At 33.9% G+C, this 22,115-nt stretch overlaps 1 protein-coding gene across 8 annotated transcripts in view; it reads left to right on the forward strand.

Annotated features, from left to right (window-relative positions):
- The window catches only part of SPIN1 (spindlin 1), a 222,617-nt gene that overhangs the window by 189,659 nt on the left and 10,843 nt on the right, over nt 1-22,115 (forward strand). For 7 of the 8 annotated variants that reach the window (XM_072597385.1, XM_072597388.1, XM_072597390.1 and 4 more), the window contains 2 exons: nt 4,401-4,449; nt 19,723-19,976. In XM_072597385.1, coding sequence (XP_072453486.1) covers nt 4,401-4,449; nt 19,723-19,976 — 303 coding nt within the window. Of the gene's footprint in view, nt 1-2,614; nt 2,810-4,400; nt 4,450-19,722; nt 19,977-22,115 lie in introns of those variants that run through there. The other variant, XM_072597391.1, reaches the window with a different exon arrangement.

Genomic DNA, 22,115 nt, shown 5'->3' on the forward strand with positions numbered 1-22,115 from the left:
ATTCGGTGTAATTAAGAGCCTGCTGGAAGGACTGGAGAGGCCAGGGCGGGATTGGAATGAGAGTGGAAGCGGGGAGAGGGGAGGGACGGAGGACCCAGGCAAGCAGAAAGTTAAGCAGAAAGTTAAAGAGTGTAAGAAAGAAATAAGTACAGGGAGGGGCCACGATCAGCTTCCCATAGCTATTGCCCTTCCCTTAAAGCACTCAGTTCAAATCCAGTTACTAAAGGAAATAGGACAGAATAGACCTGAGTGTATCATGAGCCGCCTCGGGATGAGGTTATCAGATTTTTAGTAAGGGCCATTGCTGTTGCATATCTCCCTAACGTCTTTCAATGGTTTGGAACAGAATAAACCTTAGTTATTGATATAATGGTTGCTATAAATTTTGCAGTTGTGATTCTTTTGAGTTTTTTCCAGATTAACTATGCAACCTTACTAGAAAGCTCAACCCTGTTTTGTAAAAAACTGGAACAAACTGTATATAATTCAGTAAGCATATATATTGAGATGGAGTGTTTTTGTTGTGTTGTTACTTGGAGAGTGCATTTGCAGATTTTTCTTATGACTTATAATTACTTTATGGATTTTTTTAAAGCATATTTAGGAAGGAGAAGTGCGTAATGTGTTATCACCTTCCCTTTCTTCAAGAGTCTGCTTTACCTGTACCATATATAGTGCACACTTGAAGCCATTATAGAAGAAAAGGCAAACACAGTGTGGCAGGGAAAGTGCATTATAACAATGACAAAAACAGGAAAGCTTTAAAAAGCAGACACAAAAAGTTGAACAATACAGCAGTCTGAGATTATTTATTTACTACAGGAGAAAAACAAGCCTGCATACTTCTGTGAAGCATTGAAATATACATCCTTGAATAAAAACTTTTAAATTTTAAAAACATTTTTATAAAGAAAAGCATTGCCTTTGGTTTACTGTTTAAGGAAACAGATACTATAATTTTTGAAAGGTATTTATCCATAATAATTTATATGTGTTGGTAATTTAAAAGTTTTATAATTCATGCATCTGCAAAAATTGTCTTTTCAGAATAGAAATCTTTCTGGTAACCCAAGATTTCCTCTTAAATTAAATAAACACTGTTTAGTAGCAAGCAATTGTCACCTAATACCAAGCCTTTCTTGCCATTGTAAATGACTATCTGTCACCCAGGACCAAGTAAACACAAAGTTACCATTTGAAAACAAGTTTTGAATGGCCTATGCTAGCAACTTGAAAAGTGTAAAATGATTATAGAAGCAAAATTCAGGATAGAAGTTCCAAGGAAGGAAACATGCTTATGGTCTGAAGTGATTGAGAAAGGCTTAATATTTATATTGGAAAGGGGGAATGATAAAAGCCAAGGAACAGTGATGGGGTAAGCACTGAAGAATATTCACCTGGGGCTTGTAGCAGAAAAGAAAGTTGAAAAGCTAGGTTGGAGTCAGATCCTAAAATCCTTTAAATGTCAAATAGAGAAGTTAACATTTTATTGTAGAGTTAAGAAGATGCCATTGAAGCTTAATGATTAAGGGCATGACAAAGTTATACCCAGGCTCTCTACTATCCTTCTTCCAGGACTTTTACTTCAATTCAACAGACATTTATTAAGTAATTAATGTGTATCAGTCATTGTATGAAGTGCTGAGGATACAAAGACAAACTACTTGATGAAGCAACAGTAATGATTCTTATGGTATCACCTTAGTGTGGAGGGAAAAGTAGGTTTATATAGACAATGAAAAGTTAGATTTTATATATTTCAATTTTAGGTGACAGCAGGAAACCCAAATAGAGATAATAGAAGAACTGGGAGAAGTTGTAAAGATTCAGCCTTCTCATTTTTCTTTAGTGTAGCTTGTGACAATTAGTACTGTTAATGAGGTTGGGGGAAGATAATGATGACATGCCTAAAGTATTTTGTCAAGTAGCTGTCTCGTGACCTTTGGGCAGGCAAGCTAGTTATTGCCTCGTCTATGAAATTAAAGCTTCATACTAAATGACTTCTAAGGTTCCTCTAGCTTCTAAGTTATGATCCTAGGATACTAATTGAAGTTTGAGTGTAATGTAAATAGAGGTAATAGTTGAAGCAGTGAAGGTGTGAATTCTAGTATGGGAAGAAGTGTTATTATAAAAGAGGAAAATAGATGTCAAAGGGAGTGAACCATTAGGATACACAAGTACTTAGGATTAGGGGAAGCCAGCAAAGGAACGTTCAAGGAGGTTGGAGGAAGGAATAGTGATTTTGTAGTGTCACAAAGTCAAAGGTGGAGAGAATTTTAAGAAGGGGAAAGATGGACAGGTCACCAATGTTGAATCCTGCAGAAAGATAAAATAATTGAATATTGAGAAATGGCTATATTATTTGTCAATAAAAAGGTCCTCGGTGACCTGAAAGAATAATTTCTACATGGTGATTATAATGGAAGCTTGATTGTAGGTGGTGAAGAAATAGATACAAAGTATAAACGCAAATAAAATATTAAAAGTTTATTGCTGTGTTGTGGGGAACATAGATAACATTGACTTTAAAATCTGTTTACCTTTTTATCTTAACAAACATGTCCTTTTGAGAGTTTTCACTCATTTGCCTTATGACTAGATTCCTTTAAAAGTTTGATCTTGTTGGGGACTGGAATGTTGAATTTGTTATGATAGTTTCCATGGTAACAAAGCAGCAACTGGATTATATCAATGCGAGAATAGAGGAATAACTTAAGTTGGAAATTGTGTGGGAAGAGAAATTTTATAATCAATATTCACTAATTTCACAAGAAGAACGTGAGATATATCTTCATGTTCACTGGATTAAGTGAGAGTCATATTTCTTTTGTAACCAAACTATCTACTCTGGTATCAGTATTATTTTTCTTGAACTTTTAGTGGTAGTTTTCTTTTTTGGTTGTTTTCTTCTGTGTAGTTCCTCTGTTGTAGACTGTTTGTTGTTAGAGACAGGGATGGATAATTCCTTGCCTTTTTAAAATATTCTATCATTTTAAGTTTCTATAAAAATATACCTCTTTCCATTCTTATTTTGCTTTTGACAGCCTAGTTGATGTGCCCTCAGAAAGCTGTTTTCCTTTTTAAAGCAAAAAATAATATTGTCTCTAATAATTTTTTAAGATACTATATATTTTAACCATCTTTAGAAAACTAATTGTCTGGACCTCATCAAATCTGTTGTGTTGATTATGATTTTTAAAATGTTTCTCTCAGACTGAATACTTAAATGGATCTATGATCTTATTAATTTGGAACTTCACTCCAGTGAAGTAGATCATAGGCCATCAATGTCTGTCCATCCTATGCTGGCGTTTTCCATGTCTGAATCTTATAGAGACCCATAAGCTCTCTGTAAGGGCTCTAGTTTACTGGAGACCATCCTCCCTTTACACCAGCTGGTATTTCACTGGACCTACAGTTTGGAAGACCTGAGTTCAAATTTGTTTTCATACTAACCAGCTATGTGACCTTGAGCAAATCATTATAAATTATTTAAAGTGATTTATAAGTGAAGCAAACCTCTTGTTTACCTTATTTTCCTCAACTGTAAAATAGGGATGATAATAATAATACCTATTTCATAGGGTGACTGTGAGAATCAAGTGAGATATTTGTAAAAAGCCCGTAGCACAATGCCTGGACGTAAACGCTTTCCTTTCTTTCTTCCTGCTGACATTTGGAGGGCACCTGTGCGCAGTCTGGCTGTCATCCCTTGCCTTTGCTATGTGACTAGCTCTTCATTTTTTACTCCTGCTTCAGTTTCTCATGGGTTTTAATGGTGCAGCCTTCACAAATGAACTACTACTTATCTTTAAACAGTTGTGATCCATATCTGATTCCATAGAACATGTTTCAGGGGCTTATTTTTTTTTTTCACTTTGACTCACTCATTTTTTTATTCTTCAGAAACAGTTGTAATCCATGTCTGATTCCATATGACAACATATTTCAGGGGCTTATTTTTTCACTATCTCCCTACAACTCCTAGTTATATCATATTTTTTGCCAGTAGAACTTTACTTTTTATATATTCTCTGTGTCAGAATATACTTTTCCAAGTTCCAGGTTAATATACCTTTTAACTATTCTCTTTTATTAATGATTGCTTTTTTCTCTTACCACTTCTCTCCTTTCTGGAAAAGAAACAAACATCTTTAGTGTAGATACAGATGGCCATTGTTAAAGATGTAAAATCATTTATAGGTATGATTATTGCTTTTAAGAAATGAAAAAATACATTTTATATTAAATTTAACCATTAAAGTTTAACAAATCATTTTTATCAACTTTTGGAGAATTAATTAAATGTTGTGCTTTTGTTTGTAGTTTAACTTGTGAATTAGTTTTAGCTAATCATGCCGTTCAGTTATTTCTAATTTCCTTCATATGTGTCTTTACAGGACATGCAGGTGTATCTGCCAGCATGATGAAGAAAAGGACTTCCCACAAGTAAGCATTTTATAAAGCTTGGTTTTCATTTTTATGTTATATTTCAAATATTTTCTTTAGGTATAATATATTCCCACAAGTAAACATTTTATCAAGCTTGGTTTTCATTTTTATGTTATATTTCAAGTATTCTCTTTAGGTATAATATATATGGTACATGCTGCTGCTTATAGCACATATTTCTATTTCATCTTGTTCAGGAATCCCCAGATGACCGCCTTTGACAGGAATGTTACAGAAGTAACATGTATGCCCTAATGTGTTGAACATAGACCCATGGTACCAGAATTAATTTTCGGATACTCCTTCTGATTTTGTTGCTATTTGCTTCCTGTTTCACAGAGATGTTGCAGTTTAAGCGGATGATTAAAGTACTTTATTAGAATTATTTTTAAAGTACTAAGAAAAAGTGTTACATTGATATTAAATATTGGAATTTCACCCATGGAGCTAAATTTGACATAGGGGATTTAGCTATTAAAGTCCCATAAGTACCTTGTAATGTGGAAATCTCATAGATACTCAGGAAGACTGTAGTGAGGCACAGTTACATTGAATATATTACATGTTACTAATCTTTTTCATACATAAGATAAAGTTTCACTTCACTTATTGCATTGGAAGAATATTCTTTTCATAATAATAAAATTTGCATCTTTATTTTGTACTTTATCTGTATTGAAAATGTTAGTAATAATCACATCTTAATATTTTGTTCATAAAAGTTCTAATGCTATTATGTTTCTTTGTGTTTGTTCTTTTTCTTTGCAGGCTTATATTGTATGTGCTAGACCTAGAAAACATAGGAATCAAAATATACATGAATAACATAATTTCATAATTTTATAATCTCTTTCCATTTCTATTCCCTAGAATTATTTTTTCATATTTTATATTTCTTATTCTTTTGATATTTTTGTTCACTTTTTACCATTTTATAGTTTAATTCATACTTAATGCTATTTTCCCCTTTTTATTTAAATTATTTTATTCTCAACTTAGTAATAAACATTAGCTAAAAAGTAATTTCACATTTTGTACAACTGAGAGGTTTGTACATGAAACTGAATCTCTCATGTATAGCTTATTTTTCTTCTAAAGTATATAATCAATTCAATATGCCTTTTAAAGTTGTCCTGCTCTTCTGCTATTCCTTTTGTTCTCTTCTGTGCATTTTTAAAATGTTTCAATGATGCTTTTTTTAAATTTTTGGACAACTAGTTCCTTTTTACCTTTCCAGTCCAACAGTAAATCAAAACGAGGGGAAAAAGCAGTTCAGCAAGATTAACCAATGTATGACCAGAGTCTTAACAGTCATAATATGTCATGTTCCCATATATTTCCCAACCACTGCAGAGAAGGAAGTAAGGTGCAGAGTTTTATGTCTTCTTTGAGGTTATTATAATTACACAGCAAGAATTATGTTTTTGATAGAAAGACTTCAAACACAATAAGAAAGTGAAATGCCTTTATCATATTGTAGTTACGAATCTGGAAGTAACTTCACTTAGGATCATAGATTTACAATTGGAAAGAACCTCTGAAGCAACCATCTAGTTTGTTGTGTTACTGATGAGAAAACTGAAACCCAGGGGACGTTCTGTAAACGTTAGGAAAAGGCTAAGTACAAAGGAGAAAGACTAGATAGTGAGAGGCCTGAGAGACTAAGTATGGAAATGAATATGTGTATCATACAAATGTGTAACATTTTCTCTGAATACAGAACTTTTAAAACTGTCATTTAATAAATATGCATTTATTTAAAAGCCACTTTTAATCTCAGAATAGTAGCCCTTCTCATTTCTGTACTCATATGTGTAAAATCTAATGATCCGTGTACTATTGTATGCACTGTGCTAGGTTTTAGGGGGGATATAAATATAAATCATTTCCATCCTTAAGTAATTGGAATCTACTAGGGTGACATAAAACAGGCATATAAATATCTATGAGTATGTTTATGTTAAGTATAAAATGTATTTTAAAAATTTATTCACTGTTTCACTGATGCCATTTTTACCTGTTTCTGGTCCAAAAAATCAAGCCAAAATTTATAGCAGAGAACTTATGCGTGTATAAGTGCATTTATAGCATGTGTAACTTTTTATGAGACTGTCCTAAGTTCATGTCATTACTATTTAGTTTTATTTCCATGATTAGAAAATGTTCTTCTGTAGTAATTATCTATTATGATTTTGAATTTATATTTTGTTACTGGCAACATATTTCAAAAATAGTAATACCATATATATGTAAGAAATATTCAATATACAGGAGTTATGTTTATTTATATGGAGACACACTGCCTGTTTTATTAGTGAAATAGCAAAATGCCAGTGGTTAGTTATGCACATGAAACCATAGACCCTTTGCAATAATTTCTAAGCCTGTCAGGAAGACTCAGTGCCCACTGACTGACAGCCATCTCAGAGGTGGGAAGCTTCCATTGCCCCTATCCTTTAACTTTTTTTTCATCACAACTGGATCAGAAAGTAAAATTCTCAAAGGGCAACCATCCACTTCAGTTAGCTCCAGATTGATGGATCTCTTCCATAATCAACAGGTCATAACCTATTTATGGGAATATCCTCTTTGCATCACTACTGAATTTTATATGCTTGAAACTATGAGCCTAAAATGAGGAAATTAAGTTTCCTCTTTTCCTTATATTTTAAGAATACTTTTTCCTCCTGAGTTTCCTCAAGTAAATGGTAGAATGGTTAACCCATTCCTTGAAGAATGCAAGGTGGGGAAGGGGGAGGGAGCAATTCAATTTTATTAATCCTTTCTCAAGCTTGCCTCTTGCACTTCACCTTCGAGGTGGTTGTACTCTTGATCTTGCCTTCCTTCCTAAATGTTCCACTTCCATTTCACGAATTCCAAAGTTTCTTTATCTGATCATAACCTTTCATTCCATCTTTCCTTTGCCTTATGACCACTGTCTGTTCTTCACTGTAACTTCCAGTCCTTCACCTATCCATTGTTTTTCTGACTGTTACCCTATTCACAGTCTCATCTTTTTTCCCCTTCCTACGTTAACGTTTTGGTGACTCACTTCAACTTTACATCATCCTCTGCTCTCAAATCCCTTGCTTTCTTGTCCTTTGACTAATCATACTGTGCCAAAACTTGGTCTTGTAATCCTTTCACCATATACCTCTCCAACACTTTAGAGGAGAAGGCATTGCTATGAATGAGTTTGGCAAAGGAACAATAGGGAGCAAAGGCTCAAGAGTCAACATGATCAGTAGATTTACATGCTGCTGAATTGAGTTTGAAAAAATTATGAATTCAGGCAAAGACTACTCTGTTTATTATTACATAATCTCAACTGGAAATTTCTACTACAACCTGGAAATCTACTAGCTCATTACAGAAGCACATCCTGACATTCTCAAAACTCTCTCCCCTTTTCACTCTGTCACTTGAGGACTTTACACCATACGTCATAGAAAAAATTTAGATGATTTACTGAGAGCTCTCATTCTGATCCCCTTACCACCCACCTTCAGCTGATATCATTCAGAAATCTTCTGTCTCTTCCTTTGCCCTGTTTCACACGAAGGAAGATATGTAGCCCTTTTCCCTACCAAGACAAACCTTTCTATATCAAATCAACCAGTTCATGTCACTTTGCATTTATTAAGTACCTAGTATGTTGTAGATAACTATGCTAATTTGCTGGTGATACAAAGAAAGGCAAAAAAATAGGCCTGGCCCTTGGCGCTCACAGTCTAATGGGGGATGCAACATGTGAACAAATAATGTAAAAACAAGCTTATGTGCAGGAAAATTGGAGGCAGTCTCAGAGGGAAGGCCCTTAAGGAGATCTGGGAAAGGCCTCTTGCAAAAAGGAAAACATTAGCTGAGGCTTAGAGGAAAGCAAGGTAAATTGGGCACAGAGATGAGAGAGAGAATGTGTTCTAGAGTTGGGCACAGCCAGTGATAATGCTTGGAATCAGATGGTGGATTATTTTGTACAACAGCAGGGAGACCAATGTCACTGCATCTCAGAGTGCACTGTGGGGTGAGGGGAACAAGGAATGAAGTTTGAGGTGACTGGAAAGGAGCCAGGTTATAAAGGGCTTTAAAAGCCAAACACAGGATTTTATATTTGACCCTCTCTCCTGGAAAACTACATGAGTTTGTGAATAGAAAAGTGATGTGGTCAGACCCGTACTTTAGGAACATCAGTTTGACAGCTAAATGGAAAATAGATTGGAGTAGGGATACACAACGCAGGGTGACCAATTGTCAGACCACTGTAAAAGTCCAGTCTGAGGTGACAGGGACATAAACCAGGGAACCTGTGGCCTCGAGGCTGCAGGTTCCCCACCCCTGGCCTAAACCAAGATGGTGACAGAGTCAGAAGAAGGAAGAATACAAGAGATATTATGAAGATAGAAGTAACAGAACTTGACAGTTGGTTGGATGTGAAAGAGTGAGAGAAGAAGGATTTGAGAATGATACCTAGGTTGTAAGCTAAGTTGAGTCGAAAGATTGTGTGGTACTTTTGATAATAACAGGGGTTTGGGGTGTCCCTGACCCAACGTCCTCCCACCCACAGTCTTTACTTTAAAGAGTCTTTACCTTAAAGAGGTAGTCTTTACCTGAGGAGTCTTTACCTTAAAGAAAACAAAGCTGTCCCTAGTACCTGATTAACCTTGGCTTCCCTGTTGTAATTTCCTTCTCCATAACCTCACTATCCACTCCACTTCTTAGCAACATAGGGTAGAACAAAGCTAAACAGGGACATTATTGACTCTGGCATGTCTGATACAGTTTCCTGGTCATCTAAGGGCATAAAGAGTCCCCAGTGTGTAGAATGTAGGCCATCTAGACATGGATTTCTGAAGCCCACAGGAGTCACCCTGCCATGCTGACTAGGCATATTTCCATATGTAAAGGAGGGATGTTGGTCCAGACAAACTAAATGAAACTCTAAACTTGCTGTGTTAGGGCAAGGTAAAACTCTGTTAAGTATTCAGTGACTTGCAAGTATAATTTTGTCCTAATATCAAATCTGAACTAAGGATAGGTACGAGAACCTCAACTACAACAGAACAAAGATAATGAATTGATAGATAATAAAACACTAGAAAGCATAGGAATAGGTGGAGCATAGTATGTGTCTAAAATCAAGAGCCAGCATTATGTGTTACAGTGATAAACTAGGAACCATCAGGGATGAAGCACTTATGTCCATAATCTGTTATTTGATTCAGTACTAGAAATGCTAGCTATAGCAGTAAGGTCAGAAACAGAAATTGAAGGAATAAGCATGGATTGGCAAAGAGGAAACAAAAATAATCGCATTTAGAGATGATATATGATGATGTACTTAGAGAATCCTAGCGAATCAGTTAAAAAATTAATTGAAACAATTAACTTCAACAAAGTTGCAGGACATTAAGTAAGTTCATATAAGCCATCAGCATTTTAAAAAATATTACTGATAAAATCCAATAGGGAAAGAAAAAATGAATTTAATATAATACAGAAAGTAAATACTTGGGAGTTTACCTGTCAATACGTACTCAAAAAATATAAGAAAAAATTTATAAATCATTATACATATGAAGATACCTAATAATTGGAGAAATATTAATTGTTCCTGGGGAGGTTGAACCAGTATAATGTTCCTAGTTCCATTTCTGTCTATACCAATATAGAGCTGGGGGGAAAATGATTCATTTAGAGCAGCAAAAAGTCATGATTCTTCAAGGGAACTTAATGGGAAAAAGTTGGGAAGGAATGGGGGACCTAGGAGCACCAGATCTCAAATTAATATACTAGTTAAGAACTGAAGAGGTCAACCAGTGGAACACATTCAATACATTATATGCAGACGCAAATGAACACAGCAGCCTAGTGCTTGATAAATCCAAAAATTCTACCTCTTGCTTGTATAAAATCTTGGTGTTCTGCAAAAACTGCAGGGAGAAATGGGAATGCGGTCTGATAGACTACTGTGTCATACAATATACAAAGATAAGCTCCAAATAGAAATGTGACTGACATAAAGGTGTGGCATCTTAAATTAGAAGAGCAATGGAGAAATTATCTTTCAAATCTGTGAATAGAGAAAGAATTCATGAACAGGTATCAATGAACAGTTTTAATTATATAAAGTTAAGTTATTGCACAAACAAATCTTTAGGAAATTTGAAGAAAAACAGAAAACTTGGAAAAATCTTTATAACAAATTGCCCTGATAAAAGTCTCATTTCTAAGGTTTATAGGCAACTTATTCAACTATATAGCAAAAAGAACCATTCCCTAATTGATAGTCAAAGGATATAATAAAGCAAGCACTTTTGAGAGGAAGCAATCGAAGTTCTCAGTAGCCATGTTAAACACACACACACACTCTCTTTCTTTCTCTCAATCTTTAGTAATTAGAGAAATACAGATTAAAGGAATTCTGAGTTTTTACCCCACACCTGTTAGACTGGCAAAGTTGGCCCCCCAAAATAAGTGACAAACTCAGAAAGGAGCAGTGAGAAAGAAGAAAAGACGTGAATGCTCTGGTGGTGGAACTACAAAGTATATTAGCCATCTGGAAAGCAGTTTTGAATGATACCCCAATGTTACTAAACTGTACATCTTCATTGACCCTCATGTATCCCTGCTAGATACTTAAAAGAGGAAAAGGATCTACATGTATGAAGATGTAACTCTTCTATTTATGGAGCTAAAGACTTGAAAACTAAGAGGATGCCCACCAATTGAGGAAGGGTTGAGCAGATTATGGCATATAAATATGATATAATACTTTTATGCTGTAAAAAAAAACAAAACAAGGGAATGTTTTCAGAAAAACTTGGAAAGACTTGTATGAAGAGATGATGGAGAGTTAATTAAGCAGAACAAGGAAAAGAATTTATACAACAATGATATTGTGAAGATAAACAATTTTGAAAGACTTAAGAATGAAATACTTAGAATTCCAAAAGATTTTTATTTAAGCATGCTGACTCACAGAGAAGTGATAGATTTAAGGGTGAAGATTGAGACATACATTTTGAATTGCAATTGAATTGAATTCATGAATTTGTTTTGATTTTGCTTATTATTATACTTATTTGATTATGTATTTGTTACAGTTGTTTTGCCTTTTTATAATTGGGGGTGGGTGCAAAGTGGATTTTCAGCTGTTAAAAAAATTAGAGTTAAAAATACGCATGCATACATGATTATGCATGTATATATGTGAATATGTGTAGCATAATGCTAGCATTGGTTTTTGTAATCCCTATAGGTAAGGCCTTTTTTTTTAAAAAAAAAAATTATCATCGATTTTAACTATTCAGCACTTGGAAACTAAGATTATTAAGGTATTCTGTGAGAACTTTAAGGTTTAAGTATATTTAAATATTTTCAGCTACCTTATAATTAAATAGAAGTTACAGATCAGGACTCTGTAAATCATACAGCTCATTTCTTTCCTTTTCTTGTTAACTTGTGACTAACTAGTACTCTAAGGTGAAATGAGTGATTATGCATAAATGCTCATTGAGGGGAGTAGGAATTAAATACCCTCTGCACTAAGTTGCCATCTAGTTTCTTAAACTTCTTGATAATTTCAGGTTGCCAGTTTTGCCCTGATTTTTAGTGGTCTAGATCTAGAATTTTCTTTCAACTTTGTATTGTTCCAGGAACTGAACTAGTGCTGAAGTGATTCACATAAATGTTAGTATGAAGAATTTTTCAAATCTTATTCATGTTTGAATCTGTATTTTGGAGGAATTTCTGATAAAATTGAACATTTGTCTTAATTTTCTTATTAAAGCTGTAGATGATCTGGCAATATTGTCAGTTATCCACGAGGAATCTTTTCTTAAGTCCAATTCTGAAATATCAGGTACAGTTTTACTAGGAAACTGGCTATATTTTCACTATTCTTAATGTATAGTTGGTTCTTAAATTCAGAATGTTTGTTTAGTTATTCTAATACCCAAAAGACAATCTTTGAGAGGCAAATTTGTCTATAATCAATATGAACCTTGAGAAAAACATTTATAGAGTAAGCATAAAATGTTGTTAGGATTTTTTAAAAATTCTGAATAAAATATCTTTGCTTGTACTGTTAGAAAGTATGGTTAGTTATGAAAAAGAGAATAGGTTAAAATGTTAATTTTAAGCTTTATTGGAAAATTCTTTTTGCTATTTTTGACTTGCCATGACTGCAGAACCCTTGCTTTAAAGCCATATTAAGCTTGAAGTTTTCATTCAAGAAAAGCTTTAAATATGACAAAATCACACTCCATTCGGATGCCATTTATCTGACACCATCAACTATCCTTTTGAATATAAGTGACAATGAAAAAAATGAGTAAAGCCACTAATTGGTATCCCAAAAGTATTGGTATCCCAAAGGTAAAGCCCTTACAGCGTATAGAGTTAATCATACTTTCCTTCAGAATTTGTTTAAATTTGGCTATCCGGCTAAGAAAGAAGGTATTGGGGGAGTGGCCAGCGTGGAATTTTGAGACATAGGCATATTGATAACAAAAAAGTTGAGTGTAGGATAAGGAAACAGAGATAGGAAACGACAAAAAAAAAGCAGTTAAAAGGATGTGTAATCTGGAAGCAGTTTGTGTATCAATAATCCTTAGGATCATCATTTTTACATTTCAGATTGATGCTATTAAACAACCACCCTGAATTATCAAGGAATTGTTAAATTAATTTCAATATATTGTTTGAGAAGGCAGGGAAATGCATGATACATTTTGGAAGATTTCCATCAAAAATGATTAATATTAGAAGGCAGTTTTGTAAATCGTGGCACTGAAATATATTGGAATATCACCACACCAGAAGAATTAATTACTATAAAGAATTTAATGATTGAGGAGGGGAATGGAATAAGATCGTAAGTCCAGAAGGACCATCCTATCCCCTCCTGTCATGAAGCCAAGGCCAGGGAGATTAAGTGATTTACCCAAGGTGATATAGGTAGTATCCATGAGAGATGAAATTGGAACCCAGATCCTCAAACTGCAGAGCCATTGCTGTTTTCCACATGCTGCCTCTTTATAAAGTTCATTGTGAAACAGATAAAACCAGGAAGATAACATGCGCAGCGACAACAAATATGAGTAGGAAGAACTGTAGAGAAATGAGCCTCAGTGCTGTCTTGTATTGTTTATGGAAACCTTGGCTAAAGTTGGTCTCAGAGAAGAGATGGAAGAAAAATCTACCTTCCTCCCTTTGCAGAAATAGGTGTGACTGTAGAATCCTAAACAAAGAGAAAGTGAGGCTCAAAGTCCCAAGCACAGTGATGAGTTTCCAACAGATCAGGTCATCTGACTCCCCAGGAATCAGAGACAAACAAGGGTTTTACAGAACTTTTTATAGTAGTAAAACAGGAACTAAGAAATTACAACATCTTGAGAAATTTATTTTGATTGTTTGTCGATTGGATGAGACAGGTCATTTGATTTGCAGTTAGGTGAGGTACATCCTGGAACACTGTGGATGTAATTTGTTACTATTACCAACATTCAGAGTGTAAGCATGTTGGGAACTTATTAGGGAATTTGAAGGAAGGACACTCACTAGTCTGTTTACCTAATTATTTAAGATAACATGTTAATCAGCCTGTACTTCAAGGGAGTGTTATGCTAACTGAAATATCCTGTTACTGTTGTAAGTATGGTCAAAATGTTAATTGAACACAGTTAAACAGAGATGGTAACTTAGATTTGAGAAATGAGGAAACATGGTTAAGATGATATGGAAAAACCATAAGAAGAGAAACACTCCCTTAGTTCGGTTTTATTCAAGGCAAAAGGAATAATTAAGAGCTAATTAAAGCTCTACTTTGTTCACAGGGTATCAAAAGCCAGGTTCAAAATTATCTAAGTGGGAAAATTTCATGTTGAGAGTTGAAGTAGCTCAATGGGAAACCAAGTCACGAGAATCCTACCTTTACCTTAGTAAGGTTTCCCTCTCAACTTTCTCCCAAGGACAGACATCCACCTGTAGCAGTCTTCAGACCATTGAACATGGCAGCCCCTGGAGTGGTGGATAATTGGCTTTACAATCTTATAAGTATATCTGAAATAAAAAAACCCAAAGTATATCAGATTAATGTTCCATCCACAAAATTCTGCCTTTGATATCAAACCTTCATTAATCATGTTAGGGCAGGGCATAATTATTGTGTTCATGTGACAATAATCATTAACAGTGTTGTAAAACTTATACAGTGTTCACTAATAAATTTTCATGTGTTCATTATAGTTGTTGGAGGCAAAATTCCACCATTTGCATATAATGTTCTAAAGTATATCTAAATATATGTGATAGGTTTTGATATTTAGATATACAACTCCACCTTTCATCTACTCTGTAGAGAGGATAAAGGAAGAAAGGGAAAGTACATCTGGCCATTTAAGGTGAGCTTATTAATTGAAGTTATAAGTTCTAGAAGAAGTTTTAACCCTCTGAGTAAGTAGAAGAAAGACTTTATAGTGACCAATCTTAGGCAGACATATAAAATCAGTGTGCAGATGTTAAGGGCAACTACCATAGGAAATGATGGGAGAGGTAAGCTGCTTGGAAAGATGTGTGTATGTGTGTGTGCATACGTACATATATACATGTACACATATACATTTATATGTTACATATAATGTAAATTGGATATACTACAAATACTATATTCTGGAGTTTTATGTGAATACAGTAAATACTATACACAGTGAATAGTTGATTCAAAACTGTAACTTTACCACATACTAATTATTAACAGATACAATTTCATGATTTTCCAAATGATCTCAAATGAAGCTCACTTGTTATTTAAAGTTTATCTCAGAAATTTCCCTACTTTTGCCGAGAGAGATCATATTTCCTTAAACTGCAGCCCTTCAGTATCTGAGCAAGGCTGGTAAGATTTTCTGGTTTAGTTTGCGTGGGAAGCCCTAAGAAACTTCACAAAGATTTCTTAAGCATTTTGCCATAAATTTTCTCCCAGAAGTAAGTCATTTATCATTTTTACTTTAATTTAAAATATACTTCATTAAATATTAACAGTTTTCAAATGTTTTGTCACATTCTATAACAGATACATTTATGGTCTAATAGTCTTCAGATCCAAAGGGGGAAGTAATAGCTTTTCTTAGATTTTGTAATACAAAAGAAAAAGTTTAATAGAATGTATTTTAAAATTATGTTACAGGGGAAAATCATTCATCCTATCCCCTTTGGTATTAACCACACCCAGTGACATTTTATAGAGTTTATTCATTGTGGAGTAATTACAGTCAATTAAAGAGGCAACAGTCATTCATTTATATAGTGTTTACCGCATGCCAGGCTTTTTTCTGATTCTTAACGATTACTTTAAAGAATTGCACAGGCCTGCTTTCGGTAGTACTGTAGAATCTTTAGTTCTTATTTCTCAGTTATTTCTTGAGCTACTTCTGAACTTATGTTATAAGGCAGTCTTTCCCTTTAGGTGACTAGTTTGGAGGAAAATATAATTCATTGAATATTTAATAGTTTTTTTTAAATGATCTTGCTTTTTTTTTTAAGCTGTCCAGTTCATAAGATAAACTTATTTTAGCCAAAGCACATCAATTTAGTCCATGTCAAAATAGTTACAAATTTAAAACACAATGCTGGTTGGTAAGGTCCTCAAACCTCTTATTAAATCATAAGAATTCAAGGCAAGAGTCACATCATCATTATAGTTTTTTTGAAGACATCACATTCATTGTCATAACAAAATAGGGAAGTGGCTTCTTTAACAGCACTTTATAATAATTTAGAAAATTTTCATGTTGCATTTCTTGTATATTTAAAGGCATATTCTCTTAATTAAGAGAAAATTGACATTTCTAATTATGTCTAACATTCTTCAAAATTCCACAATACAAGAAAAACTAAAAATCTAAAGAATATCATGTTTAGTTTTTAAAAATATGTCAAACTCCTCAAGTTCTTCTCAAGTCAAATGTCATCTGTTCAGCTAGATAAAATTTTAGTTTGTTCTTCTTGGAAAATCATCCATATTGTTATCTTTGATATGTTATTTAATCCAAACCCCATAGTCTAAATTTTTACTGTGTTTACTTGCTAAGCACTTTGGAATCATTTAATTCCTTCAATAACCCTGGCAGGTAGGTGCTATTATTATTATTACCACTTTACAGGCAAAGAAGATTGATTAAATCCTGTATTAAACCAAAATCAGTCTAATTTTCAATCTAGTCATTCTTGATTTACAGTTACTAATGACTGTATTTTAATCTAATTTTCCCTCAGGGATCATTGTTTCTAGTTAGTTCATAATCCCAACTCCCCATAGCTGTTTATTTCCTTAAGTCACCCAAAGAGCCAAAATAATTCTTTTTTTCCTAACTTGTGCTTTAATTAAAAAAAATTCAGTGTTTCAGATGTATATCAGAAGGTTTCTTAAACTCACAAATTGAAGTGATGCTAAATTGGAAAATGTACTATTATACTCCTAGGTGACAAAAAAAAAATTTATTTTCCACTATAAGCTTCCTAATTTTATTTTACAAAATGTTTGTTTTAGTTGGTACCCAAGACAGTGAGGCAAGGAACACCTTGAAATAATTTGCAAAAGAAAAAAATCGTCTCAGGAATTTTGTATTTTATGCAAAATTAAAATATATAATGGTAATATTTATAAACAATATATTCCTTTTAATTAAATCTTTTTTTTTAATGTAAGTACCTTTCACGTTAGGTGAGCAGACAGTTAATTAATTGACTCCTATATTGTCATAATTTTGGCAGCAGTCGATTTGAGACCTCTATAAATGGAAAGATCTGTCTGATTTGTAAAGTTTTCACTTTTCACACTGGTTTTGGGAATCAGATTGACTCTTTAAAGACTGATCTTACAAAGTAGCAGTTCCTGGTGAACACTGGCAGATCTGCTGTAAGTTTTGCTGTGAATTAAGAGTTTCAGAATGTATTTTACTTCTGCCAAGTTCAGTAAGAAAAAGGTAAATACTTTTGAATATCCCAGGAGTCATTTCAAAGGAGGTAATGGAGTTAATTTAATAGCCTTCTGTCCTAAGAATTTTCCTGTGACTGCCTACCTATCATTAATAAAACCTTAGAATATGTCCAAGAGTTGAATAAATGGGCTTGAACTATTTATCTAAACTTCCATAGTACTCAAATCATTGAGCTATAATAACTGTAATCACTATTTCATCCGTTTCAGTTGATAGAACAAATTTTAATCAGCATCATAGAAAACTTAGTTTTCATCTAAGGTTCATTGGGTTTTAACAGTATATTAATTCTCATTAAAGGATTCTTTATGAAATGCTACCTAGTTTTTTCTGGTTTTGCTAACATTTATTGATATTAGAAAAAAAAGCCCACTGTGTTTATCATATAGTAGGTATGGGGAAAAGTAAACCTATACAAAGATACTTTTATCCTCAATACTTTCTGGGTTTTAAAATGCTATGTCACGGTAAAACAATTTATGTAAAATTTATTTTGTTCTTTACTGCACCTTTTATGCTCTGGTATCTTATTTAGAGAAGCACTTCTTACAAGGAGCTTTAGTCATGTAAAAATAGGGATAAGGCTTTCCTGCTCTGTTAGATGCAAAGTTATTTTTGAATCTTGAAATTGAAGCCTAGACTATAGATGACTCCTGTTAAGATTCTTAGGTGTGTGGAGACATTAGATGCCACTAGGCCTTGCCTTAAGCTGTGAATGATTTTCTAACATTTGAGTTCATTTTTCTCTCTAGCAGTTGTGTATGTATGGTTACACATATGTTTACCTGTTTTGATTTTTCATATTAAATGTCTGCTGCAAATATTATATAAAGCTGGTCTTTGGAGTCAGCAAAACAGGGATTCAGATCTCAGCTTTGGTGCTTCCTATCTTTGGCTTTGGGTAGGCCATGTCATCCTCTGAACTTTTTATATAAACTATAAAATAGGAATAATAATACTTGCATTATCCACCTCTTAGGGTTGTTGTGATTACTCAAATCAGATAATTTATGCACAATGTTTTGCAAATCTTTAAGCCTTATAAATATCAGCTGCTGTTATCACATAAGTGACTCCTGTGAAAATCTAAATACCTTCACATTTCATCCCACTTCTTTGTTGCTTTGTTACCTTCTTCTCTTTTCATATTAAAATCCAGGGGGCTTTCCCCACACCCAGTTTGCCTCTTACTCCATTTCCTTTTTTGATCCTGCTTTTGTGTCCAGCAAACAGAGGAGCTTGAATACTTTGTGCAAATGTTTTAGGGCTGCAATGGAAATATAGGCAATCTCAAAATTCTTTTAAGTTTGTTTGGGTTTCCTTAAGAATTTCTACATTTTTATGTAATTTTGAGTTTTGATGTAAGGTTTGCAAAGTTCTTCACATATATTATTTCATTTGATCCTTGCAACAACCCTGTAAGGTAAGTGCTATTATTATGCCTTTTTTAATAGATGAGAAAACTAAGATTGAGGGAAATTAAGTGCCTTGCTCAAGGTCATATAGGTCAGCAATTATCAGAGAATTCCTGTGTTTCTGACTCCTTATCCAGTACTTTTATCAACTGTTAAACTGCTTCTCCCCACCCCCCTACCCCTGTCCCTATCACTCTCTTGATGTGTGTGTGTGTATGTACATACACATATACATATATGTATGAAATTGAATTCCATGAAATACCAGTTCTGCCAAGCACTCTGAAATAAGGAGCAACTAAGTGTGGCGCAGTGGATAGAGTGTAAGAGCCTATCGTCAGGAAGTCTTGAGTTTAAATTCAACCTCAGACACATACCAACTGTGTAACCTTGGGCAAGTAACTTAACCCTGTTTACCTCAGTTTCCTCATTTCTAAAATGAGCTGAAGAAGGAAATGGCAAACCACTCCAGTGTCTTTGCCAAGAAAATTCCAGGTGAGGTCACAAAGAGTTAAAAAGGACTAAAACAACTGAACAGAATCTCTAAAAAAAAAAGAAAAAAAGTAGTTTGTCTTTTTGTTAAGTTGAGCATCTCCGCAATGTAAACTATGCTAAGCTAGCAACTATAAAAGCTTGAAAAATTATACTTAAAGGTAAGGTGGGCTTTTTTTCTTGTGTGGTCTTAAGACATTAAAATTTTTTATGCCCTGTGAATAAATTAAATTGGCAACACTTGTCTGTGTAAATTAGGTATGTCACTGCCTTGAGGGGACATGTTAAAACTTTAATGTGTAAAAATGCATATTCCTGAAGTAGTATATTATGTGTATATATGTGTGTGTATATGTATACAGAAAACATCGAAGCAACGTGGGACCCAGCAAACCTATTTCTCAGCCCCGGAGAAACATTGTAGGATGTAGAATTCAACATGGATGGAAGGAAGGGAGTGGACCTGTAACTCAGTGGAAAGGGACAGTTCTGGATCAGGTTCCTGTAAATCCTTCTCTTTATCTTATAAAATATGATGGATTTGACTGTGTTTATGGACTAGAACTTCACAAAGATGAACGAGTTTCAGCACTTGAAGTCCTTCCTGACCGAGTTGGTAAGTTTATTTTGGTGTATGTGTGTGTGGTATACTTTGAAAGTGGACATTTAGGTAAATAATTAGGTAAATAAATCCAAGTATACTTATGCATTCTTACTCCTTGTTTTTTAAAAATTAAGCACTCTTGTTCTTATTTCCTTAATTAAATCTTAATCCTTTTAATGCAAGTCCCCTGGTTTTGATAGGGTACAGGACTCCAGGAACCTCTTGGAATCTTCCCATTTAACCTGGCTTTTAATACCCAAATCTATTACCCTTAACCTAGCCTGGCCTTCCCTTGTCTGTTATCTCCAGATTGTCTCCAGCAGTTTCCCACTCGTGATCACATCAGAATCCCACTCTGACCTGTAGTCATTACCCCAGTCCCTTTAATATCCTCCTTGGACTCCTCAAGACCTTCCCTAAACCCCTCCTCCCGTCACCCCAGACTACTTGATCACCTCAGATCCCTTCCACAGTACATAAAATCCTTCTTGTCTCCATGACAAGACTCAGATTCAGTCTAGCTGAGATTGGATCTTGCCCTCTTGTCAATACAAACATCATAAATGCTGAGGCTTCTTAAGAGTCAACCCAATATGGAGAATCTAAAATAAATTTTGTTTTACTTTGACTGAAAAAAGACTTGGGTCAATTTTATTCGGGCAAGACCTGGAGTATTGGTATTTTGGGGTCCCAAGTACCCCAAACCTCAAGATTATGGTTCCCTGACTTTAATTTCAGCTTCCTTTTCATTTTCCTCTTGTCCTTAGTATAATGCTCTGAGCAACTTAATTAGAATCTTCAGGTCACATAAAAAATGGCCAGTTAACAGTATAGGAGTATTTGTTGAATGAATCAAACAAATAAAAACTTCAGACATTTATTATGTACTTACTAATGTGTGAGACATTGTAACATGTGTTAGAGATGCAATGAACAGCTGAGAAATGGCCACACAAAAGTGCTTGCTTTCTTAACTGCATTTGAGGCTAGCAAAGAATAATTTTACTCCAGACTAAAGAAATATTTAGTTTTGCAGAATTTCCAGGAGTCTTTTTAACTGCTTTACAATTGGATCTTGATGAATAATTTGAAACTTAGTTTATTTAATCTAATAGGTGATTCTGTCGTCTGCTCATTTAATGTTAGTCTCTGTGTTAGAGAATACTCAACGTCTAAAGACAATGTCTTTGCCATTTATTTAGGTATTTTTGAGAATTGCATCTTTTGATTTTTAATAGGTTTTTGTTTAAAAATAATTGATAATTGACAATAAAATATTTAGAAATTGAGATTTAATGTGTGGTGTGTTTGCATAAAATGAAAGTCCTTTTCCAATAACCTAATAAAGAAAAAATATTTATGACTTTTCAGAAAGCCTTTCAACATCAACACTTTTTGTAAATGTATAAAATCTGGAATGTAATGACTGGTTTGTTAAACAATGCAATGTATACCTAAAAATGAGCATTGTTTCCTTTAGGATAAATCACTTGTTCTGTGGTAGCTATGCTGTATTTTTTTTTTAACTATCAGTGATAATAAATCTTTATTACTAGGTTTGATTGAAAACAAAGTCATTCAGTTCTATGTCTGCTAAATAAGAAAGATGGGTAATAGCATTTTTAATTAAATTATTTCCAGAAAGTCAGGGCATTGCCTAAAGTAACTCCTTTGACATCCTGCAGCTATTAACCAACCAGGCAGAATTTCTATGGAACTCTCATTTGTTTCTTTCTTTTGATATATAGCCTTTCCTGAACATAGACTTAATAGCATTTTCACTTGGAAGTCACACCCACTTGTCCACTTTACTGGGTAGTAAAGTGCTTAAAGAATTTTATCAATTTGAATTATTATTACCACTAAGACTCCTGCTGAAAACTTCAAGGAGATTTTTCAAAACATCTTAGAAATTCCATGTTCCTTAACTACTTTATCAGAAATGTAAATTGTATATTATTACAGACTATCTTCCTTGATTTCTTTAACATAAGTTAAAAACACTTGTCAAGAGTCGACTTTACCTTGTTTTCATAATCTTAATTTAATTTATTTTTGACTTGATTTTTCTATGTTTATAACAAATGGAACATTCTTTGTACTAGATAATAGTCACTATTTTCACTGACAAGAAAGAGTATTTCTTTCTAT

Source organism: Notamacropus eugenii, chromosome 3, assembly GCF_028372415.1.
Source record: "Notamacropus eugenii isolate mMacEug1 chromosome 3, mMacEug1.pri_v2, whole genome shotgun sequence".
In the NCBI taxonomy this organism is placed as follows: domain Eukaryota; kingdom Metazoa; phylum Chordata; class Mammalia; order Diprotodontia; family Macropodidae; genus Notamacropus; species Notamacropus eugenii.